We start from the raw sequence: 20,535 nt of genomic DNA, 5'->3' as shown, positions 1-20,535 counted from the left end.
GAGATAGAAAGTGTACTGTGCAAATTACCGCAAGACTTCTATTTACAATAAAATACGGTTTAGAAATCCATATTAAAAGGGAAACAATCATGTGGGGCTCATTCAATAAATACATAAATGAATATTTACACATCACAATACTAGCAGGGGTGAAGGGTGGAACAAAATACAATCCAAATACCCCCTTCCTCCCCCTTATTTTAAGGCTGATAATTTGATACATGACCTCTTAACATAGTGCAAGCCCATCATAAGTTTGATTTCCCAAATATCACAGTCACTAGATCAAATTCATGTAATTTGAGAATAAACTCAATTTTCATGAAGCCCAGAGTGGGCACTTATACTCCGTTACCTTAGTCAAATATTACTTATTATCTGCTGTTTTCATAAAGCCCAAAGTGGGCATTAATCAACTTCAAAATCCATACTAAAAAGTGAGGGCCTGCTGTATAGTAAATATTAAAGTGCAAAGAGAACGTGTAAAAATTACATAAAGTGTTATTGTTATAGGATCATAAAATGTTTTTCATTTGTTTATATACACATGTTTCATTTCATCTTTAAATAGTCATAGAAGAGCTGCGTACTTAATTCATACTACCATTGAAGTTGTAAAAAAATCTATTAGCAAAATTTTAATATCAAAAAGAAGGGCCAACCTTAAAGTATATTTACAGTATAATATACGGACAGGCAAATTCTGAACATGAAGTTATACGGGCATTAAATACAGGTGTAAAGATCTTCCCTATCATTCAATCCATTTGGACTCTTACTATCTAGCTCCAGTATATTTCTAGTTTCTAGGAGACGGAGTTTAGCCTCACGATCCCCTCCTCTTTTAGATGGGAAGATGGAATCTATAACATAATACTGGAGATAGCAAGATTTACCTGTATGTTTTTGTTCAAAATGCCTGGCAACCGGATATGTCTGATCACGTCCTGTAATGGCCCGTATGTGCTGGAGTATCCATTTGTGGGCAGGTAACCTAGTACTACCAACATACCGTAACCCACACGGACACTCCAACACAGACAGCACAATCAGTCGTACAAGATAACCTCTTGGATATGGCAATTGGCTCCTTTTTGAACGGGCTGGTGTAATGTGTTTTATTGATGCTAAAGCGGCAGGCTTGGCACTGGGGACAAGTTTTGAACCCTTTACTAAGAGACAACCAGGTATTAAACAAAAGAGGTTCCAAAGTATTCCTGACTAAAGCCTTAGCCATGGATGGAGACCTTCTGAAAGTAAGCAGTGGTTTATTAGCTACTTCATGTCCAATAACAGGGTCGCTCTTCACTAAATTCCAGTTTTTCTAAAGGATCTTTCTCAGTGCTCCGTATTGTCAGTTATAAGTTAGAATTATACGAGATGGTACACTGGAGTCACTACCACTGACTTGGTTATCCCTTATTTTCAGAATCATAGCCTCTTCTCTGATTATATTTTGAGTATGTTTGATGGCCTTAGTAAGGGTTTGCTGGGGGTAGCCCCTAGCTAGGAAACGTCTTCTGCTCTCCTCTTGTGCAGCTGCATACTCGGAGCCCGTGATGCAAATCCTTTTGATCCGCAGCATCTCCCCATAGGAGATACTGCGGATCAAATGTGATGATGATGGCTGGCAGCGTGCAGAACCGTATTACCCGCAGTGGGTTTCCCATATAATTTAGTGGCTAGGGTATTCACGTCTACATAAATCTCCACGTTCAAAAAGCACAATGAAATAGTACTAATATTAGACGTGAAGCTTAAGTTCAAACTATTGTTGTTAAGCTCCTCCACAAAAGCTGTAGCACTGGATATTGATCCTTCCAAATAAAGAACAGGTCGTCTATGTATCGCAGATACGGGTACGTTGGTATGTTGAAGCGGGAACACCTCCGCTTGACGAGCACCTTTCCTTGAGTGCAACTGGCTGGTGTTTTGGAGCAGCGATATCTATATATCTATATCCATATCTATCTATATCCATAGATATCTATATCCATAGATATCTATATCCAGATCTATCTATCCATCTATATCCATATCTATCTATCTATATCCATATCTATCTATCTATATCCATATCAATCTATCTATATCCATATCAATCTATCTATATCCATATCAATCTATCTATATCCATATCTATCTATCTTCATATCTATCTATCTATATCCATATCTATCTATATCTATATATATATCCCTGGCCCCCGTCGGCTCCTACCGCGAGCCTGTGGTATCGCTGACAGTAACCAATTACGGAGCGTTCTTGCAAGGAGGGGGTACACGAACCAGAGAAAGTCGATCCGGCAAATACTGCTCCAACTCGAACACAACGTCTGTACTTGACACAGAAAATACGAGCGTATTTTTGTTTTGCACAAAAAATGTAGGCACTTTCTAGGAAAGGGTCAACAAATCAAACATGGAAACTGCTGCTATAATTTTTATATGCATTCATGCTGGTATTAATAATTCATATTTGATATGTATTTATTATTGGATGCAAACATTTTAGAAATATGGTTAAGGACAAACATTTATGTGTGCATTGTGGAAAAATAAATAGTAACTCTTTCATGTCTATGAGATGACCATATGCACTTGCACTTTATAAGGCAGTGAAAAAGTCAGGGAGTGGTCATGTGATCAAGGGCGGGAATCACCCGAAACACGTAGTGGCAGAGCTGGCTATTAAGAAATAAAAAATCTGCACATACTTGGGTCCACGCTCCTCTTTTCTGTGTCAAGGATAGATAGATAGATAGATAGATAGATAGATAGATAGATAGATAGATAGATAGATAGATAGATAGATAGATAGATACTAGATCTAAGTAAGGGGTTATTACACCACCTTACCCAAGCTGCAATTGCAAACCTGTGGTGTCCGTTTGGAAGGCTAACCAGGGGTGCCACAATGCATGCTGCAGCCCCTGGTAGGTCTAGGGTGCACCTATGCCCTGGGCACCTAGGGTACCATATACAGGGGCTCACAAGGGTGACCCAGTAACCAATCGGGTATGTACCTAAAGTACATGGTACCAATTTAAAGAAAGAACAGCCAGGCTGTGGGCCTATTAGCAGGGCCACAGCCATACTAAACTCGAAAAACCAATGAAACGCTGCAAAAAGTGGGAGTAACCATAGGAAGAAGACCCTACTCTCCTACATTGACCAGTCTCAATTGCATTGCCAGACTTTACTACACGCCAGCCAATGAGGTGCGCATTAAGAATAGGTATTTTCCGAATCATACAGAAATATACAGCTGATGAACACAGCCAATTACCATGGCAGTTAAAATTGTATTAAAAAGTATTCTTTTCTGACATAAAAATAATTTGTCTGATAGCAGGTTGCACATATCTGCAAAGTAACTGGCACTTAAATATAAAAAAAAGTTAAAAACAAAATCACAAATACACACAACTTTGTTACTTAATCAAGTTTTATTTACAAAGTTCTGTAAAAGAAAACATTCACTGCACCATTGAAACAAGTAGGGAACCAAAAGTAACAACAAAGTAGCAAAACTCAAAAGTACCGAAAAAAGCTGGAAGGAAAAGACCCAGCACAAGAGAGAACAAGAATGTGTAAACAATTCTGGAGCAAATGCCCCAACATTTATAGCAGCACCGAGTAGAGCATCAGAACAGGCACAACCAATGAATGCAGGGAAGACACACAAACTGATAAATCAGATTTGAGAAATAAAGTACTTGTGTTAAAGAAACATACAAATCTCATGAGCTAAAACAAAAAACGTATTTTCAGTTGCAACTCGTTGCTACTCCTGGAGTCACTTCTTACGGTGGCATCATAACCAAACCATGAACTATAAAACAGTTGTGTGCGCCTAACATTGTGTCTCCATGGGGTGGGAGGCAGGGAGTGGTGAGAAACCATGCGTCACTGGTCTGGCCCTCATTGGAGTGCCACTCTATGTGACTCGGTTAGGTGTATGAATGTATGCGTAAACTGGCCCTTTCTGACCCAAACGACGAGCTATTGTACCACCTCAACAAGAACTATAAGATCACCCAACAAGGCCTTTTACTCTCCATGCCTCGGTCCTGCCAGCATAATGGACAAAGTTTTCAGCCTTTCGATTTGCAGGTCAGCTACCTGATCACCTCCCGCTAGAACCTGCCTTGCTGAGGTTCAAGCCAGCCTAGCAACTTACTTTTAGTCTTATCTGGGGCACGGCTGTTACCAGCAGGGGCAATTTCATAGCATCACCTACAGGAATTTACTGAGGCATATAAACATGGCACCCAAAGTTAACTATTTACTGCCAACCAAGGGACACTATTTCTCATGGTGTTGACAACTCCACGTTACTGTAAAAAGGACGGACGAGGAAGGAATGGCGTGGGGTAACGGTAGTGCATCAGTGCAATGCCCGTGTGGGCCAGAATGTGGTCATCAGCTTAAGGCGACTGTGAAATGCAGTCTGCATTTTTTGGGACGGGTTTATCCCCTCTTTTAGGTCTTCATCTAATCTGCTCGTCATTTGTACCAAATCCATCTTTGCTTCTTTATAACAGGCTTTGGAATAAAGACTCAAGTTGGAGAAGTCAAATAAGTGTTTTAAACCAGCATGCAGTTGTTCAGCCTACAAAAAAGACCTTGAAACAAATATATGTATATTCACTCTCACAGGAACACAAACTGAAATAACTCCTCCAGCTGCCTGAACCTGCTCTTAAGCCAATAAACCTCATTTTATTAAAGGGGGATTGAAAAAATGTGATAGGCTATTAAAACTAAATGGCTGAACGTGCATGGCTACGGTGTAGAATTGAAACAAGGTAAAATGCAACAAAATCATATTTTACCTCCACATTTAATTATTAGGATGCCGAAAATTAAGATGAAAGCAAGCTGAAACTCCATCTGTTATCGGAACAAATTAAAAATAATAATGGGAAAAACTGATGACCACATTGCGCTTCTGGCCAACAGCGTTTGTTGACGCTGCATATACACGCAATGAAATTGCGTAATTTACTCTATTAAACCTATTGCTCATCACAATGCCAGCCCTCAAGTTTTATAGCTCCTCTAAATGTTCCAAAAGAAGTAGACGATAGATCTAATTGTGCAACAAGGTATAGGTTTTGGATTGGTGAAGTATGTGACAGTAACGCGGCCTGAAGGTTGCCAGGTCATCAAAGGTGCATCTGAAGTACATGGTGCAGAACACTAAAGCCAGACCTGGCTGTTCAAATACAAAGCAGAGGAGATGAAGTTTTATCAGCTCACCCCGGCCGATTCCCTTTCGGTAATTAAGAGAAGGTGTGATTTGGGCCAAACAGCAGTCTTCATGGTCTTCAAAAAAATTGGCCCAGAAAATGTCGACACTGGTTTCATTTGTTGCTTCTATAAAAGAAATGTGGCATATCTTATAGGATTCTGGTCCTGTTTTAAGTGCAGCAATGACCAATGCTACCACTGGCCAACTCAACGGTACTCAAGTAACTGGACTCTCCATAAGTTCAAGTAGAAGAAGGATTCATCTAACCCGGTAACCAAATTGGTTATCGAACAGAACAATGTCCTGTTGACTTGTGCACTGTGGCCAGAACAAACGCAATCCTCCTGCAGTAGAATCCTTTGTAGACACTACCTCAACTGCGTTCTCTTATGGCCTAAGTCTCCCATGTGATCAATCTCTGCCACGACTAGTCCCCGGCAGCAGCCCCTCTAGCAAACTTTAAACCTACGCTTGAAACAGCTTTTTAATAATTTTAAAATGTTACCTTTGATTCCATCTCCCTTAAGCAAAACTACTATCTTCCACAGGTGTTTACTTTTCTCTTGGGGCCACCTTTATGGTGCTGCAAACCTCTCCTCCATACCAGTTTACCTTTCCCTCATGCACTTTGTTCCTTGGTGGCTCCAGTATTCCATACCATCTACATTCCCTTCAGCCACCTCTTCTATACTGGCCTCTCACGGAGGATCATCCCTGTGCAGGACACCGTGCTTCCGTTCCCACCTACCTTTCACTTATCTGGAGGACAGGTTTCCCTTACTCACTGGGCCAGGCTTTCTGCATATGGCTACCTTTCGAAGGGGAACCTCTTTTCTGCTGGAAACGACTTATTCATAACTCGCTCTGAACAGCCTTCCAGTTTGAGGAGTTAACATTAGTAGCGCCGGTATACAACACCCCCTACTCCAGAGCTAGGCGCTAAAAAAATTAAAAAGCCTTATTCCCCTTTTCATCCCTGAGGACTAGTAATGGCCATGTTCTTCAGTGACGTCGTTGGCTTTCAAATATAACTAATACAACGTTCACAAATAACCCTAATATTAAAAACAGAAGGGCAGCTGGCTGGCAAGTTGAATCGGAGAGAAGTTCCCACAAGCCACCTTTTTTTTGGAACACTCTCATCAGACTTCAGGGACGATAAATAAATGACTTTACCCCACCCACGCATGCGAGAACCACGCGGCGATCACGTCTTTCCAGACCAGTGCAAAGTTTTCAAATATTTGAATCAAGCGAGGGTTGTTGGCTGTGGTGTAATGTTGAAAATTCTTAACTCTGCTGGACTGCGTTGCAAGACTACAGCCAACACAAGCTGCAGGCACGTTCATGGAGTGATTGGCCTGAACCAGCAAATCCCTCCATGAACCATGGAATCCATGCGCTCCGTCTCATAACTCTTCCAGGTCGAGGTAGCAGAAGGGTGTGACCACTTCCTGCCGGCCGAACATTCCTTTATCACGGTCCCTCATACCGCGTGTCCTCTCAGAGAAAATCAACGCGTCAAGCGGATAGCAAAATCCCAGAAATGTTCATTTCTTCAGCAGAAGTCCTACTTACTAGTATTTTATAAATAGAACTATAACGCCCCCTGCCGGATGCTCTTGGAAATACTCTGGGCCAGATATAGTTTCCAGCGCACCCTTGGTTTGCAAGTAAGTCGCAGAAGTCCTACTTAATAGTATTTTACAGATAGAAGTATAGCACCCTCTGCCGGATGCTCTTGGAAATACTCAGAGATAGTTTCCAGCGCACTGATGTTTGCAACACGTAGAAATAGTTGGGATAAAAACATTTTCAGGCGGAATGTCATACAAATCAAAAGCACGCCGAAAAAACTGCCATGAAGGTAGTCACCAGAAATTTCAATCCCAAAGACTGCATTCTGCCAAATGCACAACCATCCCATTTCAAGCCCAAAGACTGCATTCTGCCAAATGCACAACCATCCTGCAGGAATGTGCATACATTTAAAAGGGGTAAAAAAAGGAAGTAAAACACAAGCATATCTTTTGCAAACCTTCGTGTAAAAACAAGTCAGCGTAAACTAAAGGGGAAAGTTACCCCCCTAACCCTGTAACGCCACATATAAAAATAAACATAATTTTTCGACGGGAGTGTACCGCAGTGCAGGCAGCAAAAACGGGAGTGTGCTTTCCACTAACCAGTGCCATCTGGAAAATGAAACATGTTTTACCAGACACTTCTGGAGTGTGCGTGTCCCACAATGAATAGAAATGGCCTTTTTGGACCCACATTTGTGGAATCACTCGGAGTGCTCTCATTTACATTAAATGGGCCTCTCGGAGTCCTCCTTGTAAGGCCTGGAGCTCGCGAAGGATTGGCGCGCGCCTCGCCGCAGCTCAAAGCGCGAGGCCGCGGCAGGTCCAACAGAAAGAAGTCAAGTCACTTCCATGGATGAGTCTGTGTGAAGCAGACTCCAGGCTTCGAGATATCCAGCCCCGCCGCCCCACGATCCACCGCGGGGCGACGCGGCCCCGGCTCCATCAGATGAAGGTGGAGTCCAGCTGACTGGAATCCTGGGCGCTCCGGGCACGCGCCTCGAACAGCTGCTTGATCAGCGCGGACTTCTCTTGCTCCAGCTGCGTGATGCGGTCACTCTTGTCCGTCACCTCCTGCAGGGAAAGAAGGGGAGACCGGGTGAGGTCAGAGAAACAGAGCGGCCAGAAATCCAGAGAATCACGTTGAAAGAAGGCTTGTCGTGGGATGAACAGGATGCATACATTCAGTTAGGGGCAGGGCACAAGTTCCAAAACAAGCATTTGCAATGCAATAGGTCGAGCATTTAAAAACATTTTTTTAGAGTCAGAGCTATTGGCGTTGTAATGGAAATGTTTGTTACTTATGAAGAGGTTTGTTTTTAGCACCATTTAAGTGCCCTTAAGTAATGTCTCACAGCTGCATTTATTGTTTTTGAATGTATTTGTCCTCTCCAAGTTACTGCATATAAAATAATGCAAAGCAACTAAGTAATTACAGTTTGACCTCGACCCCCCCCCCCCGCCCCTCAACCCGGATCAGGTCACATACTGCTTTTTAGGCACTTCAAATACTGACTTCATTCCATTTCATCTAGAAAAAAAGGGCCACAATTACTTTCCTTTGTCTGCCACTGGGCTCAAAATAGATCAAATGTAATAAGCTCAGAGGTTATTGTTTTGGTTTACACAAGCTAGGCTAGACCATACGGTAGTCCAAACTGGGCCATATGCAGGTGACCCTGCTTCAAGGTCTGTAATCTTTACTGCAGTAGACAATTCTTGAGTATAGAGACCCCATGATATTTTTTAAATCTTTCATTGACAGCCTTCAAAAGAGTCGCAGTGTAAAGATATGCGGGTCATAGTAGATCTGCATCACATTGTCACTATCTGAACAATGTTGCAGGTTTGTGTGTACCCAGCTCAGACAACGGAAAAGTCCTCAATTATAAAATAATACACACTTCCAAGCATAGGTAAAAGTTCCTGCCTGCACCTGGAAGTGCACATCAGTGAAAGCCTGAGTCGCTGTTTGAAGCTGCAGCACCATATTTGACAGTCAGAAACTCAAACACATTCAAATGCCACCGTTCAATTCCCACACATGGAGCTGCAAATTGTGGAGATTCGGATTGCGAGATTCAACTTTGTAGTTGAGAGGAGGTCCTCTCGAAGTAGAAGCGTGATCGGAGGGCAAGCAATCTGACTCAGAAGCTCTGCACCCTATGCTCACCTGGGCCAGAGTGGGACAATCCATGTGAGTCTGACTCATCTTTCATGATCTTCAGAACCCAAGGCAGGAGAGGGAGGGATGGGAGGGCACACAAGATTCATTTGTTCCATTTCAGTCAAAATGGGTCTCAAAACTAATGTTTCGGAGGAAACAGCAGCCAGCAAAATTGCTAACACTGCACATACTCTACAGTGGCAAAGAGCTATACAGGGGGCTCCCTCCAGTGTACAGAGATGACCAGCATCACCTCGGGTTGAAGACTTCACTCGTGATATGCCCCATGGCACCGGCTTAGTTTGCCCACTCTTGCCTTTAGGGGCCCTTTCAGGTGGTTGGTGACCAGGAAGTGGTTTCTGTTGTTCTAGCTACCAACAGCAGCACAGAGCCTCCTGGCACAGGGCTCAGGACCAAACTCTGCTCGGCCTATTGCAATGCTACATGGCAGTAGTGTTGTCCATGAAAACATGCAGCGGCCTCCTTTTGATGGATGGAAGGATTTGAGCTAAACCGATCTCTCTAAATTACAGCAGGGTGATGTGGGAGCAGGCTCTATGCTGCCAGAGACCAGTGGCCTCTGCTCTCCACCTCTCCAATGCGATTCCCTCCCCTCCCCCCACACCCGTCCTAATTAGGGAAGAGGAACCAGTGAAATGACATCCTTCGCCTTTCTCAGAGTCTAGTACTCAACTGAAGGCACCTTTGGAGAGTAAAAGGTATAATAACTACTGCAACAGGATGGTCGAGTGCTCATCAAGGTGCATTACGGTGCCAGAGGAAGGTGGGATAAGGAGAAAACATGGTAGGGTGTAGCCTCTTTGGATGCTTTGTAAGACACACCTGTCCAATGTGATGGCTCTCCAGCTAGGAACTCACTGTTGTATCCAGTTCCCGACATGAATTGTGGATGACAAACTAAAGTAGCTTTATAGCCGCTAAGGAAGGCAGCATTGAGGATTGCAACCCTGCTGCCCTATGCAGTGTCTGCCAGTGCCACAAAGCACTAGGCAGTCTGCTGCACCACTGGTTAGAAAGGCTGCAGCGGCTTAAATACCAGACGCCTGGTATAACATCTGAATGTCCTAAACTGATGGGGAAATGGTTTAGCTGGAGCCAATAGCCCCAAATACCGTGTTTAATTTGGCTGCTTTCAAATTTCTGCGTTTTCCCAAAGAGTCAGGACACACTGAAGGGTATGTCCATTAGGGATGCTGGCACATCACCTGAAAATCTGGTCCACCTCAACCACATGTGCCTCCTAAGCATGGCAGTGGTGTCAAGGCCGGTGGCAGTGTGTAGACCCAAATGGATTAAGGCCTTTGATGCATCCTGTCCAGGTATTTTCTGAGCCAAAGAAACTCTGAGGTCCTCCAGGACTGCCGGCAAGATCTCCCTGGTCATGTCCCACAGGGCATGCATGTATTAACCCAGTAAACAAACCACATTTATGACCCTAAACGTCAGGCTTATGGATGACCATATCCGCTTACCAAAAGCATCAATACTTTGTATACCAGATCTGGAGGAGTTGTCAGCAAGGAATTATGATTCACTTTACTAGTTGACTCCTACAAGTTAGAATCACCAGTGGAGGGTATTAGTTAGGAAGTCCAGATCACTGTGGGCAGGCCTATGCGGCCGAGCACAGGTGAGCCAGTAGGAACAAGATTAACATTATGTAGCCATCAAGGTAATAGTAAGGGCATTTGTAAATGGTTGCAAGAGCTCGGACGGCGACAGCCCTGGTTGGAGGATTTCTGTTAAAGCATTTGGTTTTGACTCAGTTGATGACAAAAGCAGATCAAGCATCTGAGTGGCCCTCTGGACCACCGCTGCAAACGAGACACTTTCCTCCGTTGGTGGCCCATGCGGAGAGACCATCTCCATTTCTATGGGAGGTGTCTAGGCCACTGACATTTTGTAAATTTAAGTATAAGAAATCTTCAGTAGAGCGAGAGAGAGTAACCTACCACAATCATCGGTACTGTGTCCTGGGGACACTATGTGCCTCTTCTATAGGGTCAGAGTCAAAAAAGAAATGGAGCCTCTGCTGACGATTGCGTTGCAACAGAGGCACTGGGGTAAAGTCAGGCTGCATAATGACCAGTTATATTTTGTGTTCTAGTTGTTCTAGTATGGCGACACTGGCTCGGGGTCTCACATGGGCAATGGCACCAAATCATCCATCTGCGCCAGTACTGCAACAAGCTCTGCAGATCTTCTGGTTGGCATCAAAGTCTGTATCTGAGACAGTAGGAGCCCGGTAAAGTGTGGGGCATAAGAAAACCCCTGGGTCTATTGGATAAAGAACAGTACTTTCAGAGTAGTCCTGAATGCCTTCCGCTACGCAATCCGTGCAGAAGCTGTCTTTTACCACAAGGACGTAATGCCACTGAGTTTGCACCAAAGTAAAGTTGAGCCATGTTACCTCACGATTGCAGGTAAAATCAACCAGTGGATACCCGATCAAGTGATGTTCCACTTCAACTACTGATTTTGTATATGGAAACTTGCCCTTTTTGTTTCTATCATTTGTTATTTACACACATTTTGCTTAAGTTTCCATAAGGTCCTGAAGAAGGCCGCCACACCTCTGTTGAGAGTATTAGGCTGAGAAACAGGTCAACCTACTTTTTCACTCAATGGCAGGTTGAATCCCCTTCTGTTATAGCTCAGTCTTAATCCTGGTCCAGGGGCACCTCAATAAAGTCTATTGCGTACCCTGGAGCACGTTTTAACTCCCATTTCTTTGCTCTGCGCCCCTCACCACATCCAGTTCATATACGGTATTTAGTATACCTCTTTCTATCGAAACATCCCTGAGCCAGGATTGCGGCTAGGTTCACAATGCGATGATAACCCTATGATGAAGCATGCCATCTTCGGGTGGGTGAGGAAACAGTCATTTAAAAAGGACTACTCTAATAGTAGTCTTACTTATCCGATAGACCCAGGGGTTTCTTTTGTGCTAATGTTTATTGAGTAGGCAAGTCAACTTAAATGGGTTTTAACACCTCCTATAGCCCTTCTAGTGTTTTGGTCCACTAAGATGTCCAAAGAGGACGATGGTATCAGGGGAGAGCCAACCAACAGTAATCCAACTCGAGACACCTGAAGATTAGTGGGGTTAGACAGCTCACCAAAGAGGGCCAGAATCACACACATCTGCAGCAAGACCTCCTTGATGAAATCCACCTGCTGCACAGCAGAAGGCGGCATGGTGAACTCTTTGTATGTATGGACCACTAAGGCTCCAATGTAAAACAAAGGTCTTTAAGTTCGAGCGATACTGATTCAAGAAGCGTGAGAGTATTTTCACACTTTCTCTTTTGAGAGAGATGGTATCAAGTCTCATTTCCTCTTATGTTTTCATTTGAGCTTTGACTTACCAAAAAACTTTGAGCTTGAAGAGGTTTGTTCACAGGAACAGCCTCCTAACTGGGACCAAGCCCTCAACTTTGAATAAGAACAAGACCGGAGCTTCCACCTCTTCTGGAGTACTGCGATGTAAAGCTTCCCCTTCAGGCCCAGAACACTTCCATTTGTGACCGGAGCCCAGGTATCAAAGACACAACCCATGCGAGTAAGTGAACAACATCCACTTCCGGCACTCTGTGCATGGTTTAAGACCTGTTATTTTCAGAAGGGACATGATTTCCTACTCCACTCATCAAATTTTGGAGTGGTCATAAGAATGACAAACGTTTGGAGTAGAGTTCTTGATCCATGTCAAAGTGCAGAAAGGAAATGTCAGTGAGGAAGGGTGGCGCATGCGCTTCCATTCAGTCATGTCAAGGGAGATACAAAGCCAACATAGGTCTACACAAACCATGTGCCGGTGCGCAGGAGCAGAGCGGTTAGAATTTTCTGGATCCAATTTGGTGCCTTTTCATATTCTAAAGGCAAGGAATCTGCAGTTGAAAATATCCAACAAAAATCAGACTTGTGTACCTTAAAATCGTTTATTTGGCTAGAGATGGCCAAACCTTTGATGAATCATTCTTTTTTTTTACTTGGTTATGGAATTAAGGAACGCATAAAGGAGGAAACTTGGTTTGAAGATTTATTAGTTTTTGAGAAACTTAAGTAGAAATATTTCTCTGCTTAATCTATTTCACTATCTCACCTCGACCTGATTTGTACCCCCCTTTCAGGAATGATTTGGCATTTATTTTTAAGACTGTAGTTTCTTTTCATTGAATTAGTAGAACTTCAAAGTAATCAGAAAATATTTAGCAAACCTCACTCAATTCCCCACTACGCTGGGAAAAGTATGTCCAGCTCCAATGCACCATTTGCAGAAAATAAATCTGGTGAACACCACCATTACAGATGTTAGGTGTGGCCGTGGGGGTGGAGTATGGACAAGTTGTGAGGGGAACAATTAACAGTGCGGTGGCAGCGTGCGTTTTGGAGGTGGGGATATCTGGGTTGCTTTTTTATCGTATATTGGTATATGATGAATGATGGTAAGAATTAGTGTTGGGAGCATACGGATATCCAACTATATGGCATACCTGTAATGTGTTGACTGTTTTATTGGTGGTTTCCCGCATGGCAAAGATTTGTGAAAAGTGGTGTTGGAAGCCATGCGAAAAGAGGCTGTTCGTATTGTGTTGGGGGCAACAAACTGTGCTCGAGGCAATGTTTGTGTGTCGTGCTTTATGGTTTAGTGCTGTTCAGAGCCTAATGATAGTTGTCTATAGGCGCATTTGTTGTGCACTGGACGGATGCTAAATGTGCTTTCTAACGCGTTCTGTTGGATGACCTGTGGGAGGAATGTAAAACTGTACAAGACATCATAACAAGCATGAATCCAGGACACTGCAAATTAGGTTTACAGCTACAATACAGGTCACATCAAGTTCATTAACGCAAGATTGTCTGCTGCTCAGACAGCCATGATTATTCACAGCTAGTCACAGTTTGTAACTGTTTCTGGTGCATTATGTTGCCACAAACACACACTGTAAACTGCGTAAAATGCTGCGCTTTGCACCTTTCGCTTTATTAATCTGTTTGTCAAACTGGTTTTATGCGGCGTCTCATAGCTTCATGCAATTCAAAGCTAGCCTATACCCCTTGAGCTTTTATGATCTACAGGCTCAGTACACCCTCCCCACCATCCACAATCAGAAAGCACACATTACTTTCAAACATTTACTGCTATGATCATCCATATCCATGGCCTCTCAGTAAAATCAAACCTCGCCGAACCCAGTAGGCCGTTCAGTGTATGGGATTACCTTTGTCAAGAGTCGGTTTTGTTCCTTCAGCATGTTGATGGACTGTTGCTGTCCTACGCTGGTGAAAGTTGGGGATGCGACTGCAGTTCCATTGATGGCAGAGGATGACACACTTTGGTGCTGATAACGGCAAAAGAGGAGACTGTTACAGATAAAAATATTTAATTTTGCAAGCAAAACAAACTGAGGTCTTGAAAGTATTGGGGTTCAATTCAATAAATACTTACTGCTACCTTTAAACGTGGTTAATCTCATTTTTCGTTTAGTTTTGTCAAAATGGTCACATTAAGCAGTATTGCAAATTTTTAATTAAGCTCTTGTACAGCTCTTCAAATCTTTTCAAGTCATATTTGAAACAACAAACAAAGAGCAATGGCAAAAGCAATAGGTCTGGCTTTGGAAACTTACACAGGGCCTCATTACTATGGTGGTCGGACATCACACCAGAATTGAGACCAACCAACAAGTAGTCTGTGGTCCCATCCGTCATATTTTGATAAGACCGCTGTGTAGGCGGTCGGGAACGGAATTTTTCGACTGCGGCTTTTTCTGCGGTCCGGAAAAGGGCTGCAGCACAAGCCTGTAGAAATAGGCATGTTTTCAAACATCCATGTACCGTGTGCGTGTGCCAGGCACTATGTGGTGCCTGGCACATGGTGCATACAGGTTTGGGGGGGGGGGGCACATGCCACTTAGTCGCTCAAGGGGAACGGGCCCTGCTTGGGTCTCTCCAAATTCCCTATCCGAAAGCCTTTGCATGGCAGTGGAACCGCCATGAAAAGGCTGTGGGAAAATAACATACTAATCCCTACGGCATTGCCTGCGCAGGCCCCACTTCCATTGGAGGGATTAGTGTCCGACCACTGCCCAGACGGGCTCCTTGAGCCTGTAAGAGGCTGTGGTCCAACCCCCTGCATTGTAATGCGGCAGCCTGACCAAAGGCCTGGATGTAGGTGGGACCACTACCGACAGCCTAACAGTGGCGGTCCCACCAACATCAAAATGAGGCCGTTTCTCATTTTAAAAAACAAAAAAACATGCAAACGTTTAATGAGCATTAAAACTAACGAGAAGAAGAAATGCTGCCTTTTAAAAGGTTACTGAAGTTCTTTTTAGGTGGATGTACACATGTGGTGTCGCAAAATGCCATAACGTGGGTGGATGCAAAATGTGAATGACACTTGAACTGACCAATTGACGAAGAGTGTGGATGGAAAGCCCTTGTATGTATATACATATGTATTTTAATTAGGATTGTTTGGGAAAACATGAGGCTGGCATTACAGCTAAAGCTGTCCCTAGGCCAGTCATAAAAATGTGTACATAGTCAAATATTGATAATACTTGAATACTTCTTTGCCACACCTGTACAGCTTTTCAAAGAAAAGCAGACCACTTTCCTAACAAAAAAGAACAGATCCAATCTTGCTGTAGTGCACATTTTAGAAAAATAAGATGCATCTGTGTGGTTTGTGAAACAAGTCCTGTGCTATCCCAGCACTTGCAGATCTATTAATTGCACATAGCTTGAACAAGACCAAAGAACAAAAAAGTGTTAGAGAACAAGGACAAAAGCTACATAAAAGAGTTTAATAAGCGAGCAAAAAAAAGAAAAACCTTTTCTAAAGTTACCATCCATTTTGCAATATCTTCCATTCTATTGGCGGGATTTGGAAATACAAGTTATACACCACGTTTTTCAAGGTGGCCATCACCATGACAGAGTCAGACAGCAGAGCCTACTATTTTGTTTATGAAGTTTTATTAAGGGCAAACAAGACCGGAATTTGGTGTTGGATCGCTGTACAACATAACAATAGCATCGAATGTACAAGGAGTGAGATATAGAGTCACAAGGAGGAGCCCGATCGCACACAAAGGGAAAAACCTATAGAGTGCATAGATGATTCAAAGAGTCATAGTAAAAATGGTAACAATTAATTCAAATTGGTACAGACAGTCGCATCAGAGAGGAAGGATATTATTCATTAGTCTAATTTTTACTTCCTTTTAAGGTCGAGGACTCTGTCGCACTGCGTAAGCAGTGGGGCGGAGCCGGAAGATTTTAGGTTTCTTAGAGGGGGCTTGGAACCCACCCCTCTTCTCCATTGGCTAGCCTAGTAAATGCTGGCCAGCCATTGGAGTGAGAGGGGCGTCACTTGGTTCAAGCCCCGTCTTTTTCGTTTTTCGGATTCGGGGCGTGTTTTTTGCGTTCTTTCTATCTGTGACGTCATCCGCCACTCAGCAAAAAACACGCCCCCGATTCCGAAAATTACAGAGTTTTGCGGCAGCCATTTTTGTTGTTGTTGTCAGGAACAGCCCCGCTGCCACTCCAGGTAAGTTTTGATTTTTTTCTTATTTTAATAGGTTTCGCTACATATAGCCGTGTTTCTATATAAGAAGGAGTAGTTTCTGTCCTGTAACTCCAGTTCTGTAGTAGGGGTATCTCTGTTATAGTCATAATCTAGTGAATAGTCCCGCCCATGTGCGTGGACCCCGGAGCATTCAAAAATAATCTCTTAAGGTGTCGAAAAATGCAGAACTGCACAGACACTTAAGAGAGAATTAAAGACAGATAATGCAGCCTATATCCACAGGCTACACTGTCCATTACTTCAACTAGAAATTCCACCAAAAATCCACAAACTGCAAAGCTTGTCCAGATTTCCCTTGCCTCAGCAGCAAAACCCCTCTGGAATGATAGAGAGGAAGACATGGACAGACAAGCCCCATAGGGTGCCATTATGTGGCTCAGAACAGGATACTGTGCCTTTAAGAGAACTTTCCAGAACTTCACAGTATCCCAGAATGCACTGCAGGTCCCTTTTACTTTCAGTTCTTTTTGAAGGCGTAACATGCCAGACCTGTAGCATTCCTTACATTAATATCTCTGTCCACCGGGGAGGAGGGCAGGCGCTTATGACTATAACAGAGATACCCCTACTACAGAACTGGAGTTACAGGACAGAAACTACTCCTTCTGTAGTAGGGGATCTCTGTGTATAGTCATAATCTAGCAAATAGAATGGCAAGCCCATCCCCACATCAAAGCGGCGGTGGAGACACGAGAAATAACACCACTATTGTGCGAATAGATTTCGCAGCCAAGCCTGCCCAACCTGAGCGTCTGCCCTGGCATCAGTGTCCAGGCAGTAATGCTTAGCAAAGATATGGACCGACTTCCAAGTGGCCGCCTTGCATATTTCTGCAATAGGAACATTACGGAGCAAAGCAGTCGTAGCAGCTTTTCCCCCGGTGGAATGAGCCTTAGGTTTACCCCCTAAGGTCTTATTAGCCTTTTGGTAACACAGTTGTATGCAGGACACAATCCACCTAGAGATGGAGTGCTTAGAGGTAGCAAGACCCGTCCTGACTGATCCATAATTGATAAACAATTGGTCTGACCTACGAATATCTTTGGTCTTATCCAGATAAAATTTCAACATCCTCCTAACATCCAGGGAATGTAAAGACCTTTCCGCTGGAGATGAAGGATTCTGAAAAAACGTAGGCAAAGTTATGGTCTGGTTGACATGAAAATCAGAAATAACCTTGGGAAGAAATTTAGGGCGAGTAGGCATAACAACCTTAGCAGCATGGAATACAGTATAAGGTTCTTGGCAACACAACACCTGAATTTCACTCACAATGCAGGCCGATGTAATGGCCACGAGGAACGCCGCCTTCCAGGAAAGGTGCTGCAACGAAGAATTATGAATAGGTTCAAAAGGCTCCTTCATCAATCTGGACAGCACCACATTCAATTCCCATGAAGGCAAAGGAAGCCGGACAGGAGGGAATACTTTCTTCAGGCCTTCCAAAAAATCTTTGATCACAGGGATCTGGAAGAAGGAAGTCTGTGAAGGGCATTTCCTGTAGGCAGTCAACGCAGCAAGATGAACCTTAATGGAATGAACATCAAGACCAGACCGCACCAAATGTAGGAGATAAGGAAGGATGACATCTTCCTTACACGTCGTCGGGTCATAGTTCTTGGACTTGCACCAGATGCAAAACCTCTTCCACTTGTAAGCATAGGAAGTCCGAGTAGAAGGTCGCTTAGCCTCCTTCAGTATGTCCATGCAATCGTCAGGTAGATTCAAATGGCCATATTGCACTATCTCAGGAGCCATGCCGCCAAACTCAAAGACGAGAGGTTGGGGTGCAACATCTGCCCCCCCGAGCTTCGTGAGAAGGTCCGGCCTGCACGGCAGCCGTATGTGAGGAAGGAGAGACCGGTGAAGCAGGTCCGTGAACCACCACTGCCTGGGCCATTCCGGGGCAATCAGGATCATTCCTGCCCTGGACTGGGACAGCTTGATGAGCACCGCCGGAATCAGGGGAATGGGTGGAAAAGCGTACAGAAAGCTGTTTGACCAGTTTATCCATAGCGCATTCCCCAGCGTCCCCTGCTGGTAGTACCTGGAGGCGAAGTCTCGGCATTTGCTGTTTTTGGCGGTGGCGAACAAATCTATGTCTGGAGTGCCCCACCCTGAGAAGATTTCTCCTAGTACTTCGTCGTTTATGACCCACTCGTGGTTTTCCTGAATCAGTCTGTCAGTGTGTCCGCCTGAACATTCTGCACACCTGGTAGATGGGTCGCCGTTATCGTCAGATCGCCTGCGCCTCTTGTTACAGAGTGCGTGATCTCGAGCCCCCCTGCTTGTTGAGGTAATACATCGTGGTCGTATTGTCTATCTGTACAAGCAGAGAGTTGGTCTGGAAGGACAGAAGAAAGGCCTTCAGTGCCAAGTGAACAGCTCTGAGTTCCAGGAAGTTGATGTGGTACGTGGACTCCGACTGAGACCACGTCCCTTGAATCTGTAAGTCTCCGGAGTGCGTCCCCAGCCCTGGAGAGAAGCATCCGTCACGATAGTCTGAGTGGGAATGTCCTTGTGGAAGGGAACTCCTCTGAGGAGATTCTCCGCCGAACACCACCACTTCAGAGACTGAATAGCATGCAGAGACAGTCGTATCTTGTCATCCCAAGACCCTTTCCTCGGATCCCACTGATCCTCCAAGCACTCCTGCAACAGTCTCATGTGCAGTCGTGCGTGTGGCGTTAGGAAGATACAAGAGGCCATTGATCCCAGTAGAGAAGACACCGTCCTCACTGTTGTAGATGGAGTGGTCATAAGAGCCTGAGCCTTCTGCAGGAGAGATAATCGCCGCTCCTCCGAAGGAGACGCGCTTGCTGACAGCGTATTGATGGTGGCTCCCAAGTACTGAATGCACTGGACCGGAGTCGGGACAGACTTGGACATGTTGATGTGCAACCCCAGCTTGTTCAAGAGAACGCACGTCTTCTGGAAGTGTGCTTGAGCTTCCGAGAAGGAGGATGCTTGAGCTTCCGAGAAGGAGGAGGCCTTGATCAACCAATCATCCAGGTACGGGTAGTCAAACACCTTGTTCTTCCTCAGGTGTGCTGCTCTCACTGCCATGCACTTTGAGAATGTTCTTGGCGCAGACTTCAGTCCGAATAGCAGTACCGTGTACTGATAATGATTGGCGCCGACTTGGAATCGCAAGAACTTCCTGTGTTTGTGTGCAATGGGCACATGGAAGTACGCATCCTGTAGGTCTATAGCACATAGCCAGTCTCCCTGTTGCAACTGAGGATAAATCTGATGCAACGACAGCATGCAAAACTTCTCTCTGCGAATCCACTTGTATGCCTGTCGCAAATTCAGAATGGGCCTGAACTCGTTCTTGTCCTTCTTGCTAACCAGGAAGAATCTGGAGTACAGACCTCTTCCTCTTTGAGACAGAGGTACGTCTTCTATCGCCCTTTTCCTTAACAGGATATCGGCCTCCGCCTGGAGCTTGCGCAGTTGAAACTGCGAGCTGACCGGAGGAATCGATGGAGGTGGGCTGGTGAACCGAAGACTGTATCCATTTCAAACAATATTCAACACCCACTTGCCCTGAGTAATTTTTCTACACTCTGCCAGAAAAAAATGTAACGCTTCCCCCCCACCGGAGCGAGTAACGGATGTAGGGGAAGTAATCGCTCAGGGTCGAGACCCAGCCGGGCCCTTGTTTGCTGTGGAGACTGTTGGGCCCCTCTACCCTTCTGTCGTTTTTGGAAGGGTCTCCAGAACTGCTGCTGTTGTTGCTGCTGCTGTCCCGAAGTCGGTCCTCTCCCTCTGCCCTGTGCACCGAACCGCCTTCTTTTCTTTGGGCTTCTCCAAGCCCACAGCCGTCAGAGTCTCTGCCTCTGTCTTCATGCGGGCCATCTCATCATCGGCATGCTTGCCGAATAGTATTTCCCCTGAGAAGGGCA

The 20,535-nt window shown here is 44.6% G+C and overlaps 1 protein-coding gene across 1 annotated transcript in view; it reads right to left on the bottom strand.

The window, feature by feature from the left end:
- Positions 1-3,429: 3,429 nt before the first annotated feature.
- The window catches only part of SAPCD2 (suppressor APC domain containing 2), a 72,108-nt gene continuing 55,002 nt past the window's right edge, over positions 3,430-20,535 (bottom strand). Inside the window, exons 5-6 of the mRNA XM_086921153.1 lie at positions 14,253-14,372; positions 3,430-7,910 (exon numbers count right to left, since the gene is read on the bottom strand). Coding sequence (XP_086777279.1) covers positions 7,782-7,910; positions 14,253-14,372 — 249 coding nt within the window. The 3' untranslated portion in view covers positions 3,430-7,781. The remainder of the gene's footprint in view (positions 7,911-14,252; positions 14,373-20,535) is intronic.

This window comes from Lissotriton vulgaris, chromosome 5 (assembly GCF_964263255.1).
Source record: "Lissotriton vulgaris chromosome 5, aLisVul1.2, whole genome shotgun sequence".
NCBI classification, from domain to species: domain Eukaryota; kingdom Metazoa; phylum Chordata; class Amphibia; order Caudata; family Salamandridae; genus Lissotriton; species Lissotriton vulgaris.
Note: the sequence above shows the minus strand (reverse complement) of the source record. Positions and strands in the feature narration are given on the sequence as shown.